General features: G+C 42.8%; 1 protein-coding gene across 1 annotated transcript; it reads left to right on the forward strand.

The window, feature by feature from the left end:
- Positions 1-4,025: 4,025 nt before the first annotated feature.
- Positions 4,026-20,457, forward strand: colec10 (collectin sub-family member 10 (C-type lectin)). Its single transcript, XM_061675839.1, has 7 exons — positions 4,026-4,188; positions 7,514-7,585; positions 11,693-11,764; positions 18,674-18,727; positions 18,936-19,031; positions 19,163-19,380; positions 20,254-20,457. The coding sequence occupies exons 1-7, from the start codon at positions 4,077-4,079 to the stop codon at positions 20,455-20,457; spliced, it is 828 nt and encodes a 275-aa protein (XP_061531823.1). The 5' UTR covers positions 4,026-4,076.

Genomic DNA, 20,457 nt, shown 5'->3' on the forward strand with positions numbered 1-20,457 from the left:
GAAAGCCATGCAAGCCCAAGCCATGATATTACTTCAAGTGAGTTTGACAGACAATTTCCATTAAGTTTAGATATCATAGTCCTAGTTGGTGTTGAATTCATGTTTTTGCTCTAACCATATGTATTGAATTCACGAGCATCCAAGCAGTCGCGGAATTGCCCACCATGAGTAATACGCTTGAGGGGCCGATGGAACGGATATGTTGGTGGGTTTCTTAATGAAATGAAATCATGTTATGGATGCTGACTTGCCTTGATCATCGTAGCTCAACAACTCCCGTGGGTGATCTCTACCAGTTGGCCTCAGATGACGTCCGCTTTCAAATTCCTCACAGTGATTGTCTGTGTTTTCAAGAAATTCAAGCAAGGAATGAAAACTTGGAAACGCTTCTGTCTCCCCAGATTTATTTTTGGTTAGCTGAGATTTCACAACACGTGTGAAATGGCTGCAAGACATTTCCCGCAACCTTTGCTTCTCTCTGTGTTTTTCATGTTGACACCATTCTTGTGTCATGTTCAATCAGAACTGTAATCCTTGCCAACGGCAGCAACAAGGTAGACTAATCCTATCCTACCTCAAACTAACGTTCAACGTCCTGTTACCAAAGGTGCTGCCGATGTGATTTTCGTGTCACTGGTTGTCACACTAGCTCAACTAAACGGCGTTTACTATTCAACGTGGCCCTTAATATACCTTCCACGTTTTGTTCCATTTTCTAAACGTTCTCCTCAGCTCAAAGAAATCATCTGAATGTGAGCCGGTCACTTCAAGGCATTAGCGCAAAGGAAATAACTGCCAAGACAACCATGCTTCGATTGATTTCTGGTGATTTGTCATCCTTTGATGACAAATTATTCGTCATCTTAGCCGTATCCGCAAAGATCGGACTAGCTGTCATCATCACATTTGATCACATGTCTCGCGGCCCTGCTTGTGAACACAAAACATTCATATTTTATAGAAATGGGATTTAGAGAAGACAAGTTGAAGTTGCACTTGATTGGCTCGACGGAGTCTCAAATGTCGTTGTTTTTAAAAATAGGCGGTGCTGCGTTTTTACGGCGGTGACCGCTACAGTCACCCCTCAATCTCGGGGTGTGAATCACATACTTAATTAGAAAAAGTAACACGAACCACATGTAAACAATTAGCTTCAGGAGGCTTGTTAATGTACATGTATGCGGGGTTGTACTCATCAAGTAGGAATGCAGAGAAAGTCCGTAAAATGATGAAGAAAGACTGCTGTGACACACACATGCAAACTTGTACATTCCAGATGTAGTCTTTTCTACCTCTTATAACTACAATGAGTTGTTTTTTTTTTAAGTGATATTTATTTTTAAGTTATTTCAACTTTCAGCTTGTCCCATCAGGGTCATGATGAGTTTATTCTCCTTAATAGATGCCATTTTACTCTCAAAACAACTGTAATCCCAATGTTTCCTGGTGGCCAGACAATACGTCGCATCTAAAAGCGCCAATGTCTTCGGTTTAAGGGTTAAACAAGATGGCCTCATACTTGTAACGGTTTATAAGCATGATGGTGAACTTAGGAAGGCATGTTGTTGGCTTTGGTTGTTCTTCACAGCACGTCTCCCCAACCAGCCAGCTCAAGTCAGCAACAATAAAAGCCAGGACCAAAAAAGAGCTGCTGAACCAAAATACACAGATTTTCATATCCATAAATTCCTCGGCGGAAACTATATCCTGAAGTCTTCGAAGTTTTGAACAAATATTAGTTGAGGCCAAAAGAAACTTGGGTCTTGCTCTATCAGTGATATTGGAAGCATGAAGCCTGACTTTTTTCCTAGATATTGTCTATGAAGGACATGAAATAAAGTTCAGCATTGAGCAAAAGAAACAAACAAGAAGTGATGAATGACTGACTGTATCAATGTTATAGGCCTGTATCTTTTCCACTCAAAAGTTAAATTAGGTCGTTCCATGACTGTAAACAAAAATTGCTTCGACATTTCCCAACCGATCTGCGTGAAGTTGCCGTATTTTTTTTTTTTTTTTTTTGTGCCTGCAAAAATAAATAACGCTAACAAATGCCAAGCATAGCAAAGGCTCTGAAACAATGATTCAAATTGTTGTGTTTCGAGGTCATTATTTCCAAAGCCATTCCCAAAGGAAGCACTTGACTGTGATAAATGTTTTCTTTCTGATTAATACTCTCTTGATTTTGTCAAACTCTGTCTCCCTCAGAGACTAGTCCACACGGATGTCCCTGGAAATACCACAAAAGTAGAGTCAAAGTCATCTCATTGAAGAACATTCTAGAATTAGTCTTCTTCCTGCACTTAGGGCCAAAAACATGTGGCACTAACCGCACTCTCTTCTCTAATTTCCCCCCTCTGCCCTCCCTGTGTCTTCTTCTGTAATTAGACCTCATTTCTTTTTCTTTTTTTAATTAACCCCCTTTTTATCTCTTTCCCTGTTTTCCTTCTTCACTACGTTTCCACCTACTTCACTAATCACGGCATGGTCCCATATTTAGAAACCAGAGTTTGTTCATGCATGGGTTTGTGTCGGAGTTATCTTGCTGGTCTGTGAAACACACGTTGGCGTCGCTCCGAGGCACGAAAAAGCTTTTTGATCCGATGACATTTCAGTGTGATATGAAAAGAAAAATAGATGGCTGATTCTTCCTTGGGTCGGTGTCAATATCAGTGTAGGAGATGGCGAACACGCAGCAAAAAAATATGGAACCAATTTCCATCAAACTATGTGGAGGGGTGTGGCTTGGGCCAAAGAAGAAGTACAATTTTACAGCGCAGCCATGACTTTTTTTTAATTTATTATTATTTTTTTTTTTTAATACTATCATTCTGAAAATCCAAGGATGACTGCTGACATCTTCTTCCCCTTCGTCTTTGGGCTTTTTTCAACCTCTCTCAGATCTAATGTGCCTTCAGGCCACCGTCAGGATCAGATTATCCACCGCAACTCACAACTCACATCCATCCATTTTCTATCTTGTCCCCGTTGTCGGCTGTCGGTAGCAGGACAGCTTACAACAATGCTAACAAGTGCATATTCTTTTGCATACTGGGCTGTTGTTCCTGCTCTCTTTCTTTTTTTTTACACTGAGCACAGCCTATTACAGTTGTGACACTAGTTCGAACGTTGGATAATTAATAACTGCTTGACTGTGTCACCCCTATTTTGAGCCAGTGCCGTTTATCAGTGGTGGGAAGTAACCGAATACAAAAGTTACTGTCCTTGAGTAGATTTATCAAGGATCTTTACTTCAGTATTTATTTTTCTGACGACTTTTTACTTTCGGTCCGTGCATTTGAAAACAGATTTGTGTACTTTTACTTTTTACATTCACGAAATAGGCTCCCGCGGATGACTAAATGCGATGTAAGAAAAAGACATAAATGGAAGGCGGTAACGTCAACAGGAGTTGAGATCTTGATCGATCGAGATCGAGACCTTATGAGGCAGAAAAAAAACGGGGGCAACAGTGACTTGGAGAAACGTGAACCAGGGAGCATTAATGACAACTACAACCGATTCGGAAAAGCAAGATATTCCCCTTATTTCAGAGAACTGTTTGATGCTGTTGTCTCCGAGATTGATTCATGGCAATTGTATCCTAAGTTTCTGGCTAGTGCTAAGTGAGTTGTTTTTTTCCCCGTTACGAGCACTATGTTTGGAATAAATGCCTTGAAAAGTAAACTATCCATCAGTATTGTAATTTATATGAAAGAAAAGTGGGATTTCACATTTCTGAATCAACGCCATATACTAGTTAGACTATAGTCAACCATGATTACCAAATGTATGAAATACACAGAAGCTTGTAATGATGCTGTTTAAACTTCAAGTTAATTGCGGGCAATTTGAGCTCAGACGAATGCCAGACTCTGCTAAGTGTTGTTTGAAAGTATGACAAGGAGCTGATAGGCCCATGTAAACAAAATCCATGTGAGTGTTTTCTGACTTTGGCATTATCTGCTCATTAGCGCTGCACTAACCTCATGGTCTTTTCTTATAATCTGTCAGCAGGCACACATTAGCACAGAGGAGGCGACACTCATACAATTCTCTATAAATTCCTTTCGTACATGATGGCAAGACACTCAACCGGGTTATTCTTATTTTGTGCTGCAGCGGCATTCACCTATGTTTCCTCATCTGCCGAAGTCTGCAGCCACTCCCTCATACCTGGAGCTAAAGGTAAACGCCACAACACATACAGTACATTGCTACGTGTGCTTTGTTTTTGTGGGACAAAAAGAGCTCCACTGGAATACTTTTGTTCGGTAATTACAGCGTCACTATAAAGGGGGATTCCGCGATGCAAATGCTTTTCCACTCCAGACTAACTGCTGGCTATTTAATATGTGAGGCTTGTCTCTTGTAATTTGGTTGGCTTGTTACTGTCAGTATGTGGTCAATTGAAAGACGGAATGGAAAATTCTAAGGAAACACCAAGAATAATTTTGGAGGGCTTTATAGCGTTGATGATGAAGGTGCCCAGCATGCAATGTCCTGTCATTTAACAACGAGCCGACTGCTACCCCACAGCCTTTTGGGAGGGAATGCCTTTTGCATTTTACAACATCCAGTAGCATATTTCCCTGCTGATTCAGACAGAGCCAATAAAACACACACCAGGCGAAGTTAAGCAGCACCCCCCCCCACCACTTTTGTGCCAACATGACACCAATGTAATGTGAGATGACGTGGAGAGAGTGCGTGAGGAAGTTAAGACCTGTTTGTGTGTGTGGTACACACACACTGAGAAATTGAAACTGTTGTGTATTTTTCGACTTCTGCCACTACACTGACGTGATTATTTGGACAAGACACTACGATATAAATTAAATCTAAGACACAAGTGACTGCAGAATTCATCACATGAGAATGTCCTTGCCCACGTTTGTGTATTCTAACGGCGATGTGATGTGTGATTCAGGGTCTTGTGAAACACACTGCTAGCACACTTTTTCTTTTTCGGGCTTCATGTTACTTCGTACATTTACAGTACAATAGACGCATCAAGACCTTGTTGAGTATGGGATCAAATCAAATGTCACACAATTCTAGGTTGACTTCACCAACATACCACATAGTAATGTCCAATACAAGAGCTGTATCCAAAGATTTGTCTTTGCAAGGATAATTATGCTGACTTGATTGGAATTCATTTTAGCAGTATCACTGATACTGTACAAGTTATAAGAAGAATACCTTCACTCAGTATGATGTAGCACAGCTCGACGATGCAAACTGCAGAAGGTGACGATTGTCGATCACAACACATAAAGTGCATCTTTGACAGTGGAACCTCCAAAGTTCATTGACCCAGAAGTGGTACATTTACACTTTCCTGGGAAAAAATATCAATATAATTTCAAGACAAGACGTTCAATCCATCATCATTCGTGACATCAAGCAGAAAATCAGCAAATCTTGTGAGATGCAGTGCACATTCAAACGATGAAGTCAAGAAGGAGAAGGTTGAGCTTTTGCTTTAGCTATTGGTGTTTTGTCTGTGTGTGATTGTGCGTGCGTGTGAGTGTGTGTGAACTGGAGCTCAAAATCATCTTTATTTGCCAGGTATGTCCAAAGCACGCGCAAGGAATTTGTCTCCGGTAATTGGAGCTGCTCTCGTACGACAACAGACAGTCAATTGACAGAGAACACTTTTGAGACATAAAGACATTGACAAACAAACAAAAAACAGTCACTGAGCTATAAAGCTTTGCTACTGACACTGGAAAGGGTCTAGTAGATGCTAACACACGTGATACGTAAATGTAAATAAATAAATAAAGTGAATAAGTAAATAAATTCCTCTCGACACTAAACTTGTTAATTTTAACAACATCTTCAAAACATGCCGCTCCGTTTACTTTATTTTTGATTTACTATACAGTGGTTAACTTGCAGTTTGAACCTGGAAGTTATTAATTCACTTGACTGTATTTCCCAAAGGAACTTGAAAGTAGAACTACCAGTTGAACCCAACAGAACAAGTTGTGTTCAACTTCGGATTTTCCTCTGTATGCCCTAAATTCTAAATCGGTGATGGTAAACTACACGACATCAATAGCCACACCAATTAACATCTATAACTAACACTGAGCCTGAACTAATTACATAGCATGGAATAATTCTTCTCATTCATCTTCCGTTCCGCTTATCCTCACTGGAGCCCATCCCAGCTATCTCCGGGCGAGAGGCGGGGTACACCCCGGACTGGTCGCCAGCCAATTGCAGGGCACATATAAACAAACAACCATTCACACTCACATTCATACCAACGGGCAATTTACAGTGGTCAATTAACCTACCCTGCATGTTTTTTGGGGGAGGATGTGGGGGGAAACCGGAGTACCCGGGGAAAACCCACACAGGCACGGGGAGAACATGCAAACTCCACGCAGGCCGGCCTGGGATTTGAACACCGGTCCCCAGAACTGTGAGGCAGATGTGCTAACCAATCGGTCACCGTGCCAGTTCTTTTCAGTGTACAGAAAAAATATACAAAACTAACAAAACCAATAAGCCTTTTAGAAGTCAGTCTTCATATGCCGCCGTTCAAAGATGTTTGTTGCTATGCTGCCTTTGCCCAGCACCAAGGTTACAAAGTGTCCTTGGCAGCTACGTCAGACATCCCATGCAGCCAAAACCTCTCTTGTACACCTCATTATTCGTTTTTGACTCAAAAAACGATGTCATCATTAATGGTTCAATGGAACCTTTGCTTTTAAAATAAGAACTAGGCCTGGTCTGTTTTTATTTGATTTGATTTTTATTTTTTTTTAAAGCACACAAAGTCAAAACGTTTATATTGAAACTTGCTCACCCTCACATCCCCCAATTTTGGATTTTGCATCCGTTATTAATGATGTGCTCAATTGATGACAACAGATATTGATATTGTGTACGTAATCCCTCGTTTATCGTGGAGGTTAGGTTCCAAACCCACCCCCGCAATAGATAAAATCCGTGAAGTAGCAACCACATATTTTTGGATTGTTTATACATATTTTGAAGCTGTATGAGCCTCCCCAGACTTTTATGAATCTTCCCCACACGAATATTAACCTCTACTATACTCTTTCTATATGCAGTACTCTTAAACACCTTTTAAAACACTTACCCATAGAGTAATGCACAGTACTGTACACTATGTATATTAAAATGATTCCTTGTAATATGTGTTTTAATACATTTTTCTTTTCTTTTCTTTTTTACAGTTGTAATATTTTTGGCTAGCAAGCGTTTGTTTTATTTAGTTTGCAAGTTATTTAACAATTTATTTTGAATATTTGAAATGTTTATTTTACCACAAAAAAAAACATACACTCAAAATCCTGTGATTTGGCGACTTGTGTGCGATATGAATATTTAAAAAAAAGAAGACAATTTTAATAAAATCCACAATGCACTAAATCCGCAATAGGTTACCCGCGATTTCGCGAGGGAAGACTGTACACTATGATGCATAAACCCCGCCTTGCTTCTTTTACTACTCTTCCCATCTATGCAGGAGACCAAGGTGAGATTGGAAACGAAGGGGATGAGGGCAGAATCGGGAAGAATGGACCACCAGGACATCCAGGTACCACAAACTTGATGATGTTTCTCCTTCGAATGACTCATCTTGACACTAAAATTGCTCTGTACATTACAACCTATTCTGTTTGATCTGAACCTTTATACCAAACAGAAAATGACGGCCACAAATCCAAAATAATGTAGCTATTTTCCGATTCAACCTGAGTGCATTTCATATGTAGACATTTGTAAGGAATGGGACTTCACTTTTCTCTATGAAGTCGAACACACTTGCCTTTATGACACAGCGAGGATTGCTTGCAACACGACAGGGGCATGTGAAATGGGTGGGTGTTAAACTCCACAACACTGCCCCAGCATTGGGTAATTCCCTTACTCACAGTTGCCATCCCAACTCTGTTATGGCTCTGATACGACCTCAAAAGGTGCAAAAACTGCTCGGTCGACTTGCCATTTATACAGAACAGCGAAAAGGGGGGCAATGGTGGGCAAATCAGAACAAACCGAAGTCTTACATCAAGATTTTTTCAAATGTTAAGGCCTTAATTCACCTTAAAAATGACACTCAAGGTCTTAAATATGCCAGAAACATCATAAATAACATTGCTATATTTTATATGCTAAAGAATTTGACAACGACGTTTGTATGTATAGTACACAATCACTGTGTATTTTATATAGTGTCTCAAAATTATCATCTTAAAATGTGAAATAAAGTGGAGGCCATATCATATCAGAGTGAGACATCTTGAGTACTACAGAAAAAATAATCACGTGAAGGTTTGATTGACACTGTCGCATCACAGAGTTATGCAATTTACATTATTAATCATGTTTATCATTGTGGTAGTTACCTTATACCTGAGAGGTGCATAATTTTAGATAAACATCCATCCATCCATTTTCTGAGCCGCTTCTCCTCACTAGGGTCGCGGGCGTGCTGGAGCCTATCCCAGCTGTCATCGGGCAGGAGGCGGGGTACACCCTGAACTGGTTGCCAGCCAATCGCAGGCCACATAGAAACAAACAACCAGTCACAGTCACAGTCATGCCTACGGGCACTTTAGAGTCTCCAATTAATGCATGTTTTTGGGATGTGGGAGGAAACCGGAGTGCCCGGAGAAAACCCACGCAGGCACGGGGAGAACATGCAAACTCCACACAGGCGGCGCCAGGGATTGAACCCGAGTCCTCAGAACTGTGAGGCTGACGCTCTAACCAGTCGGCCACCGTGCCGCCTTTAGATAAACAATAGAACATAATATGAATAAGCATCCTTTAAATACAGGGGACATCGAGTCCGAATGGACCATGTTCCACGCCTCCATTGCTGAGGCGCCTGTCGTGGCGGCAATCCCCGAACCCGTTGGAGGACACCAACGGTGAGGGATGCCGTCAAGCTGAAGAAGGAGTCCTAATCCTATCGGGCCTTTTTGGCCTGTGGGACTTCTGAGGCAGCTGATGGGTACCGGCTGGCCAAGCGGAATGCAGCTCTGGTGGTCGCTGAAGCAAAAACTCGGGTATGGGAGGAGTTCGGTGAGGCCATGGAGAAAGACTTCCAGACGCGTTTTGTGGACTTGGAGAAGGCGTTCGACCGTGTCCCTCGGGGAGTCCTGTGGAGGGTGCTTCGGGATTATGGGGTACCGAATCCCCTGATACGGGCTGTTCGGTCCCTGTACGACCGGTGTCAGAGTTTGGTCCGCATATCCGGCAGTAAGTCGGAAACGTTCCCGGTGAGGGTTGGACTCCGCCAAGGCTGCCCTTTGTCGCCGATTCTGTTCATAACTTTTATGGACAGTATTCCTTGGCTGCGTATTCCTTGGTGTAGAGGGGGTCCGGTTTGGTGGCCTCAGTATTGCATCTCTGCTTTTTGCTGATGATGTGGGCGTCCCTGCTAAAGCTACTGCCCCCGCGACCCGACCCGGATAAGCGGTAGAAAATGGAATGATGGATACAGCTTTTCTATTGGATCCTAATGGATTGGGCAAGTATACAGAATGTGGTCAGTGACAGCATAGAGAGATCCCAACACACACACACACACACACACACGCACACACACTCAAAATGAGACTGTCAGGTTGTTTCTCTCCACAAATCTTCATTGAGTAATCTTGTAAATGTAAGTATTAAACGTAAACATTCTTCCTTTTGGATTGACTTAAGTGTAGCCAGCCATTATGGTTTCTGTGCGTACACTTACTTACTGTAACACCATCACAGCCTCCAACATCTTAGCTGTAATATGTCAAGCGCTCAACAGATGACGCATAAATTCCCCTTTTTAATTTAGGAGATTTTACAGGAAAACGTGGCTTAATTTTGGAATGTTAAGAGGGACTAAAGGACAGCTAATTCCCTGGAAACAAAAACAATGTGTTCCTCTTGGTTTATTAATGTCAACAAACAGCGGTGGACCTTTGCCCCCCTACCTTTACATTAAAGTAAGTCTAAATTGAGCTGCGAATTTGTTATTGTGGGAGTTAATTGCCTGTGATGTGGAAGCCAGCAGTGAAGCACATAAAAATGGGTCTCTGCACACGGGTTTGGTGTAACCCAGTTCATAACTGAACAAACAACCTAGAATCAAGGGTTTTTAATCACGGCTTGAAAAGTCCCCCTACCATCTGCGTGATTGTATTTTACTAACTCTAGGTAGTTTCAAATCCGTCTTCATGATGAAAAATGAGGCCTTCCACCTCTTTATCCTCCGGCAGCTGCATGGGGAATCCAGACGTTAAGCCAGTTGGAGGGTTTGGCCATTATAAAAAGCAACAGCAGCGATAGGAACAAGTGTTATCTGAAAGATGGATGAACGGTTGAACTGGCTGGTGTCGGCACGGGGGAAAACAACATTCGGCAACTTTAAACGCGGGGAAAACAGAGCAACACATCCAATTTCTTCATACAGCGGAGAACAATTATAATCTCTCTTCGCACTTCAGTCAGGGCTTAATTGTAATGTGCAGCTACAAATATATTGTTTTTTTTTTTTTTACACATATGTACATATACTCTACTCATACTATTTAATACTGACAGAGTTTGTAATTTACTGTACTGTATTTTCATTTGACCGCATACCTTTCAATAATGTGTCTTACAAATCATCAAGAAACACAAACTTGCAAACTTTATGAGCGTGTGTGTTTGTGTGCGTGCGTGTGTGTGTGTGCCACTTCTCTCCCATGGCAACAGCCCTCTCCAATGTGTCACTTTCTATTTCAAATATCATTCATTTCCAGTGGAATAGTTTCCTGAGGAAATAATCGCAGCAGAAGGCCAGGCTTTGGCTGTACTTTACACACGCACACATTTTCAACTCTTTGGTATGAATTAATCAAAATCCGTGCGTTTAGTTCAGAAGAAAAATAAAGAATCATCCTTTGCAGAAGATAATCAAGTTTGTCTCAAAAAGTTTTTGGTGTATATTGAAATTTATAATGACACACTCCTTTACATAACTAACAGCCATTTTCTACAGTCTAATTAAACCTAACCAAGCTATTTAAAAAAAAAAAGAGGAGTAAAGAATGACAATCCACCAAAGTACAAATATTAAATTAGCAGGGATCTCATTTGTTGCGTGTCCCACGTCTGAGATGCACAAAAATGATCAGGGACACATAAAGCATGGTGACCGGCCACAGACGCACAGCATTGCATACCTACGCATGCGTGTGTGTGTTGCCTGAGTTCTTCAACGGATCATTATCCACTAAAAGTACTGAGTCCTGTCTTGGTGCTAGCCAATCAGAGCAAGCAAGCAAAAAAAAAAAAAAAAAAAAAAAAAAAAAAAAAACAAGATAGCTAAAGGGTGCCAGCATGTGATTGGCTCTTCCTTGGTCTGTGCCCCATCCGTACAGAAATGTTTCGTGAAATTGTATTCTTATTTTTAGTTCTTAATTATGCTTAGACATGCAATCCAAATTTGAAGCACACACAAAAAAACACAACGATGTGAGGCTCTTTAAAGTATGGCGAGAAATAAGGGCTTATTCATTGAAGTGTGGTGATATTCGACATATTTGCAGGAACATATAAAAAGAAACAAATTATGTTGTGTTCCACCTTTATTTGTGATAAAGTTGTTAAAAGATGACAGAAATATGTCCACTCTTGTTCTCTCTTTCTTTTTATGCATTTCCAGGGGCATCGGGAGAGGCGGGGCTGAAGGGCGACAATGGTCACATGGGAAAGACGGGACCCAGTGGAGACCAAGGTACGACTTGGCAACGTCCTCGGTATCCTGCACACTAACACAGTATTTGTCTGTTGCGTAATAGCAATAACCAATTTTAATTCCGGGTAATTAATTATTTCATTTCAGGCAGAGTAACTTCTTCACGGTATCTGCAGCAGTTTTATATGTCCAATTAACACAACACACAACATCCAGAGCCTTTAGGAACTCCGGGCGAATCTCATCCACCCCCGGGGCCTTGCCACCAAGGAGCTTTTCAATCACCTCGGTGAACTGAACCCCAGAGATAGGAGAGCCCGCCTCAGAGAACCCAGACTCTGCTTCGAGTCGAGGTCGGCAGCGCCCCATCCCCACTATACACAGTGTTGGTGGTGCACTGCTTTCCCCTCCTGAGACGCCGGATGGTGGACCAGAATTTTCTCGAAGCCGTCCGGAAGTCTTTCTCCATGGCCTCACCGAATTCCTCCCATGCCTGAGTTTTTGCTTCAGCGACCACCAAAGCTGCATTCCGCTTGGCCAGCCAAAAAGGCCCGATAGGACTCCTTCTTCAGCTTGACTGCATCCCTCACCGTTGGTGTCCACCAACAGGTTCGGGGATTTCCGCCACGACAGGCACCGACTACTTTACGTCCACAGCTCCGGTCGGCTGCCTCGGCAATAGAGGCGCGGGACATGGTCCGCTCGGACTCAATGTCCCCCGCCTCCCCCGAGACGTGGGTGAAGTTCTGCCGGAGGTGGGAGTTGAAACTCCTTCTGACAGGGGATTCTGCCAGACGCTCCCAGCAGACCCTCACAATACGTTTGGGCCTGCCATCTTCCCACACCATCGGCGCCAACTCACCACCAGGTGGTGATCGGTTGACAGCTCCACCCCTTTCTTCAATCGAGTGTCCAAGACATGCGGCCGCAATTCCGATGACACGACCACAAAGTCGATCATCGGACTGCAACCTAGGGTGTCCTGGTGCCAAGTGCACGTGTGGACACCCTTATGCTTGAACATGGTGTTCGTTATGGACAATCCGTGATGAGCACGGAGGTCCAATAACAGAACACCGCTCAGTTTCTGATCGGGAGGGCCGTTCCTCCCAATTACGCCCTTCCGTTGGAGCATTGAAGTCCCCCAGCAGAACGATGGCGTCCCCAGCGGGAGCGCTCTCCAGCACCCCTTCCAAGAACTCCAAACAGGGCGGGTACTCTGAATTGCTGTTTGGTGCATAGGCACAAACAACAGTCAGGATCTGTCCCCCCACCCGAAGGCGGAGGGAGGCTACCCTCTTGTCTACCGGGGTGAACCCCAACGTACAGGCGCCAAGTCGGGGGCCAATAAGTATACCCACACCTGCTCTCACCGTGGGCAACTCCAGAGTGGAAGAGAGCCCAACCCCTCTCGAGAGGACTGGTACCAGAGCCCAAGCTGTGCATGGAGGCGAAGCCCGACTATATTTAGTTGGAACTACTCGACCTCACACACCAGCTCGGGTTCATTCCCTGCCATAGAGGTGACATTCTACGTACCTAGAGCCAGCTTCTGTAGCCGGGGATCGGATCGGCAAGGTCCCCGCCTTCGGCCACCGTCCTGTCACACTGCACCCTACCCCTATGGCCCCTCCCACAGGTGGTGAGCCCATGGGAAGGGGGACCCATGTTAGAACAATTAAATGCTCTTCCATTAGATGCCAGAATGTACATTTAAGCTGTGGACAGCAGGATAGACAGAATAACAGCTTTGTGTTCAACTAAACATGCCCAGATTTCACACTGGGTAAATCCATTTGTGAGTAATTGAGATGGGATAATCACTGATTAAGTATTTACAGTATTTCCATTTGTTTTGTTTTTTGAGGGTTTTTTTTGGTCTGGTGTTGTGTTGTGAGATGTTTCTAATGTAAAATAGGTGCCTTGTCTCAACTATTAGTAATGTCACAGTTGTCAAACTCAAGGCCCGGGGGCCAGATCCGGCCAGCCACATCATTTTATGAAAGCAAATAATTTGACTCAACTTCCATGATTCTTGCTCAAATCTGTACCAAAATTTCAAATCGTCATATGTAATAAATACTAACTAAGATATTGCAATAATTTTTGTTTGTTACCAAACACCTTTTTACAGTAACTTGTACAATAGTTGAACAAACTATTATGCTTGACTTCTGGTTTCAAAACTAGTTACCTATTAATTTGTTGTGTAAATGTAACACGATGAAGAAGCGATGACACACTTATATGGCTTCACAGTCACAACGGCCCGATGAGGGAAATCGTAACTCCAATGTGGCTCACGACAAAAATGAGTTTGACACCCCTGGTGTGGTGCATTGATACCAAACACAATTATCCTCTATTACGTTACAGTTGACCAGAAGTGCGGAAGGTCAATTTTCGGAAATATGTCCAATTTAATACAACAATATGTTCATTATATTGGTGTTGTAGTTTTCAGTGGGGCAGCATAACGGTTTAGAGGTTAGCTGCTCTGCCTCATGGTTCAGCGGTTGGGGGTTTGCGTGTACCCACCCATGCTTGGAAGGACATTCTCCCGCTTCCTCCCACGTTCCCAAAGCATGCATGTTAGGCTCATTGAAGACTCTAGATTGTCCAAATATTATGAATGTGAGTGTGAATGGTTGTTTGTCTTTATGTGCACTGTGATTGGTTGCCGACTCGTCCAAGGTGTACTCTGTCACTCGCTCAATGTCAGCCGGGATAGACTCCAGGTCACCCGTGACTCTGAACAGGATAAGCCGTAAAGAAGATGGATGGATGGATAGTTTTCATTAGTGTAGAACTGTACTGCATTGTGTTCTAAAAAAACATGCAGGTGTACCTAATGTTATGGCCAATGAGTGGAGTTTTCTAAGCTACTTCACAGCACAACAGAAAAATAAACAATACACAAGTGTTTTGAATCTTATCACGTAGAGGAACAAATGATGTCATATTGGTGTGTTTCCTCCCTGTGTGGTAGATATTTATTTTTAACGACTGCTACTGTTGCCCTACATTTGTGAGCAATCACTTTTCTCCGGAAGAATTAGCTTTAATACTCTTACAGGAAAAGTGGCTTTGTAACGTGCAAACAGTTAGGTCACAGCTCAATAAACACTTGGAACAAAATAAACTAATTTTCACAAGCAGTGTTGTTGACTTTCAGGGGAAACATTGACCCAGAACTAAGATTTTCCTCGTGCCACAGTTAAATCTCAAACACAGTCACAGTCTCAAACAGGTAAATATCTGGATGAGGCAATGTTTTCTTCAATTAAACCACAACAATACTGAGACAATTATTTTTGGAAATAAAGAAAAGAGGATTGCTGTTACTAAATACCTGGAGTCACCCTCTTTAAAAACCAACGACCAAGTCCGAAACCTTGGTGTTCTGATAGATGCCTTCTACCATTTGAAGAACATATCCATAGTGAAGGCTTGCATGTGTCAAGCAGACCAGGAAAAGCTCATACATCCTTTTATCTCAAGTCGACTTGACTATTATAATGGTCTTCTGAGTGGACTCCCTAAAAAGAGCATTAAACAGCTGCAGCTCATTCAGAATGCTGCAGCTCGGGTTCTGACCAAAACAAGGAGTTCAGAGCATATTACTCCAATTCTAAAGTCTTTACACTGGCTTCCAGTCAGCTTTAGAATATATTTTAAAGTTCTGATACTGTTCTATAAATCCCTAAATGGTTTAGGTCCTGAATACATTAATGAAATGCTAATGGCATATAAACCCAGTAGGGCTCTGAGATCCACAGACTCAGGTCAAATAGTGGAGCACAGAGTCCAAAGCAAACATGGTGAAGCAGCATTTAGCTATTATGCTGCACACAAATGCAATAAATTGCCAACAGGAGTGACGCCAGCCCCAAGTGTGCATGTTTTTAAATGCAGGTTAAAAACTCTTCTTTTTTCCCATGCGTTCTAGAGCATTTCCACTTTTAAATGATATTTCTTGCACTTTACGCTGTTTTAATTGTATTTTTATTTCATTTGATTTTTTTCTCTGTTTTAAATGTTTATAAGTTGTTGTTTTTTTCTTTGTTTTGAAACACTTGTAATCATGTAAAGCAAATTGAGTTGCCTTGTGTATGAAAATGCGCTACATAAATAAGTTTGCTTTGCTTTGCTTTATAGCGTGACAACAACACTGTTCTTCGGTCAACATATAGCACTTTTTCATTCTGGCAATATCTATAAAATGGCACAAGGTGTAATAATAATAAAAAATGCGGTCTCCCAGTGTCACGAGCTTTGTCACCCTGGTTGGGAATTACTGATTTACAGTACGTCTCCTTTAAATCACTTAGTACCTTGAGTCAAAATAGTTTTGCTTGGACTAAACATAAGATCATACAGTATTCAGTTAGTATTGTTGACTTCACTAGTAGTGAAAGCCTACAATTCTATACATTGGTGTGATATCACCATCTATTGGTGATATTGTACAAGTACAACAAAATATCTCTGCTCAAATCCACTTTGTGATGGCTGGATTAGTAAAGTGAGTGAAATTATCTATTTGTCTTCATACTGTAGTTCAGGGCTCATATAATTGTCCAAAGCAATTTTTATGACACCAACTGAGTGTCTAATGATTTTTTTTAAATTGAATTATATACAAAGGTTTCATTCTGGCAATAAACTCACTCTCCCAATAAACTCACTAGTTCTCCTCTGGACGTGTCCAAACCATCCAGGTCTGCTCTCTCTAACTTTGTCTCCAAAACATCGAACCTCGGCTGTCCCTCTGATGAGCTCATTTCTAATTTTATCCAACCTGGTCACTGCGAGAGAGCGAACCTCAACGTCTTTAATTCCGCCACCTTCAGCTCTGCTTCCTGTTGTCTCTTCAGTGCCACTGTCTCTAATCCGTACATCATGGCTGGCCTCACCACTGTTTTATAAACTTTGCCCTTCATCCTAGCAGAGACTCTTCTGTCACATAACACACCTTCCTCCACCCGTTCCAACCTGGTTGGACCCGTTTCTTCACTTCCTGACCACACTCACCATTGCTCTGGACGGTTGACCCCAAGTATTTCAAGTCCTTCACCCTTGCTATCTCTTCTCCCTGTAGCCTCACTCTTCCCCCACCACCCCTCTCATTCACGCACATTTATTCTGTCTTACCTCTGCTTTCCAGTGCATGCCTCCATCTTTCTAACTGTTCCTCCACCTGCTCCCTGCTTTCACTACAGTTCACAATGTCATCTGCAAACATCATGGTCTCCTGGGATTCCAGTCTAACCTCCTCTGTCAGCCTATCCATCACCACTGCAAACAGGAAGGGGCTCAGGGCTGATCCCTGATGCAGTCCCACCTCCACCTTAAATTCGTCTGTCACACCTACAGCACACCTCACCAACGTTCTGCTGCCCTCGTGCATGTCCTGTATTATTCTAACATACTTCTCTGCCACTCCAGACTTCGGCACGCAGTACCACAGTTCCTCTCTGGGTACTCTGTCATAGGCTTTCTCTAGATCTACAAAGACACAATGTAGCTCCTTCTGACCTTCTCTGTACTTTTCCATCAACATCCTCAAGGCAAATAATGCATCTGTGGTACTCTTTCTAGGCATGAAACCATACTGTTGCTCGCAAATACTCACTTCTGTCCTGAGTCTAGCCTCCACTACTCTTGCCCATAACTTCATTGTGTGGCTCACCCACTTTACTCCTCTATAGTTCCCACAGCTCTGCACATCACCCTTGTTCTTAAAAATGGGCACCAGCACACATTTCCTCCATTCCTCAGGCATCTTCTCACGCGCTAGAATTCTATTGAACAAGCTGGTCAAAGACTCCACAGCCACCTCTCCTAGATGCTTCCATACCTCCCCAGGAATGTCATCAGGACCAACTGCCTTTCCATTTTTCATCCTCTTTAATGCCTTTCTAACTTCCCCCTTAATAAATCATGGCCACTTCCTGGTCCACCACACTTGCCTCTTCTACTCTCCCTTCTCTCTCATTTTCCTCATTCATCAACTCCTAGAAGTATTCTTTCCATCTAGCGAGCACACTGCTGGCACCAGTCAACATATTTCCATCTCTATCCTTAATCACCCTAACCTGCTGCACATTCTTCCCATCTCTAGCCCATCTCTCTGTCTGGCCAGCCTGTATAGATCCTTTTCTCCTTCTTTAGTGTCCAACTTGGCAAACATGTCATCGTATGCCTCTTGTTTGGCCTTTGCCACCTCTACCTTTGCCCTGTGTCGCATCTCAATGTATTTCTTTCGCCTCTCCTCGGTCCTCTCAGTGTCCCACTTCTTAGCTAAGCTTTTTCCTTGTATGATTTCCTGTACTGTGAGACTCCACCACCAAGTCTCCTTCTCTCCTTTCCTGTCAGAAGATACACCGAGTACTCTCCTGCCTGCCCCATGTTAGTGTCCATTGTAATGGACACTACCATTGTAATGGACACTAACATGTCCATTGCAATCTGCACCAATCACGACTCTCTCTCTCTGTCTGGGATGCTCAGAACTACTTCGTCTAGCTCCTTCCAGAATTTCCACCGGCGCCCTGCAGGTTGACGGCGCCGGTGACGGACGTTGTTAACCCGGGCCACGACCGATCCAGTATGGAATTCTTTGGCTGAACGCTCATATTTGTTTGGCAAAGTTTTAAGCCGGATGACCATCCTGTCGCAAACCCTCTGCATTTATTCGGGCTTGGGACCGGCCTACAGTTTGCCCTGGCTTGTGCCCCCCATAGGGCTGCATTATATATCGAGATTACTGTAATGACCAGAAAAGATTCACAGATTTAAAAAAATAAAAACTCTGCTAGTTAAATTGTGTTCATCAAAGTAATCGAATAATAGGTTTGACTCTGTATAGAAAGGACCTTTTGGGGAATTCTGGAGTGGCCTGTTGAAATGTGATATATTACGTTTATGTCATATATTCCTCTGTAGGGGACAAAGGGGCTACAGGCTTGGATGGACCCTCTGGATTGAAGGGAAAAGCAGGTAGGGCTCCGCATGGGAGCAAGTTATAGGCTTTTTTTCCCCTCATGCAGTTGTGTTGAAATTACACTGTCAACAAACATTAGTGGTAGTTTGGTAGCAAAAGCTTGAGCAGCGATGCTACAATTAGCACTCTTTGTGGCCAAACTCAGGCTTACAGCAGTCTAAGAGGAGATGATTCTGCTCAAAGATCTTGTATCCAATCAATTAGGCACTACATGTGACTGTGGAAAATATAGGAGGGTGGTGGGACAGATGGACGTCAATGTGGGCAAGCTGAGGAACGGCGTCAGGTTTGTCAAGAATAGTGAGTGTGTCCAACCGTTTGTACGTCAACATTTAAGTGAGCCGCTTATCACTCGAGAAAAGGCTCAATACTGTTTCCTGACATGATAGATAAATGTACTTTAAAAAGTGAATCTCTCCACTCTCATCCAGTCATGTTGGGCCTCACAGAAAGTGATGAGCGCTACTACCTGCTGGTGAAGGAGGCCAAAAGTTTCAAGGAGGCCTCAATGAACTGCAAGCTGAGAGGCGGCACCTTGGCCGTGCCGAACACCGTCGACAGCAACCGCCTCATGGCGGATTATGTCAGTCAGTCTGGACTCACCAGGGTTTACGTCGGGCTCCTGCCGAACAACACGGACACGCTCTCAGTATGTACACGCTTACACTACAGTGGGATGAGTCACAATTTTCAACCGAAAAGCTCATCAACCATCAACGCTCGTTTCGGTTTAAATAAATCCAGTCTCATCAAGTGCTCAAAATACTCATTATATGCCTAAAATACTATAGTAGTACAGACAAATACCAATATCCTGTGCAAATATGGCCCCTAGGGGTTGTCCTTTATGCAGTACATTAATGATGTCAGCACAATAATAATTATATATTTTTTATTTTTATTATTTATTTCTTGATTACATGCTGACAAATCGTATTATTATTATTACATTTTTTACGTATTTATTTTGAAATCATACTCAGTGGCTTCACACTTGAGCAAAAGAAAATATTGGAGATGGGTGAGTTCACCGATATGAAAAGAAGACTAGATATGCCAGCGTTCTGTAAGTAAAGTGCCTAGGTGGCGGCCATGTTGGCAGGGGCTACGTCCCCTTCAAAGGCAATGTATGGACACTGAAATTGAGTCATAACCTGGTCATTTCTCAACCAATTTTATTGAGGTTTACTTTTTTTCTCAATGCCAAAGCGTGTGCTATCAATACAGGAAAAAAAGCCCCAAAAATATGTTGACCTGTGAAAGGTAATTCCCAGTTCCCTTGTCCGAATTTTACGCGGTTGCGCGGAGCTGTATGCAGCATAGTGTGCCGGACGGGCATCATTGTTCTTTCGGTTTTCCGGCTCAGTATTAACAATGAATCCCATGCAGGACTTTTTAAAGGTTGGAGAATGAAAGTCAACCCTTGAAACCTGGTTAATTAATATCATGCATGTACTGTAGGGGTTGGCGTTGCCTGTGTGTGAAGACGCTCATCAATGGATTTTTCCTATATATTCTTCAGCACAATAGAAGAAACAGTTCCCGGGATGCAGATTCCAGCCCACTTCCCGACTTTGTTGCATGGAGTCAAGACGAGGAGCTCACCTCACCCAGCCACAACGCGAGTTGTGTGGAGCTGCTCAGCACAGGGACATGGAATCATGTGGAGTGTGACACTGCCATGTTTTTCATCTGTGAGTTTCCAAAAGGCAGGGTAACAGGATGA

This window comes from Phycodurus eques, chromosome 4 (assembly GCF_024500275.1).
Source record: "Phycodurus eques isolate BA_2022a chromosome 4, UOR_Pequ_1.1, whole genome shotgun sequence".
NCBI lineage: Eukaryota > Metazoa > Chordata > Actinopteri > Syngnathiformes > Syngnathidae > Phycodurus > Phycodurus eques.

What these genes read in the sequence shown, in the direction of transcription:
- colec10 (XM_061675839.1), top strand. Translation starts at nt 4,077, where the DNA reads ATGATGGCAAGACACTCAACCGGGTTATTCTTATTTTGTGCTGCAGCG. An exon ending in GGGACCCAGTGGAGACCAAG is followed by an intron (nt 11,765 to 18,673) that starts GTACGACTTGGC and finishes ATTCCTCTGTAG; the next exon opens with GGGACAAAGGGGCTACAGGC. An exon ending in CGTCAGGTTTGTCAAGAATA is followed by an intron (nt 19,032 to 19,162) that starts GTGAGTGTGTCC and finishes ACTCTCATCCAG; the next exon opens with TCATGTTGGGCCTCACAGAA.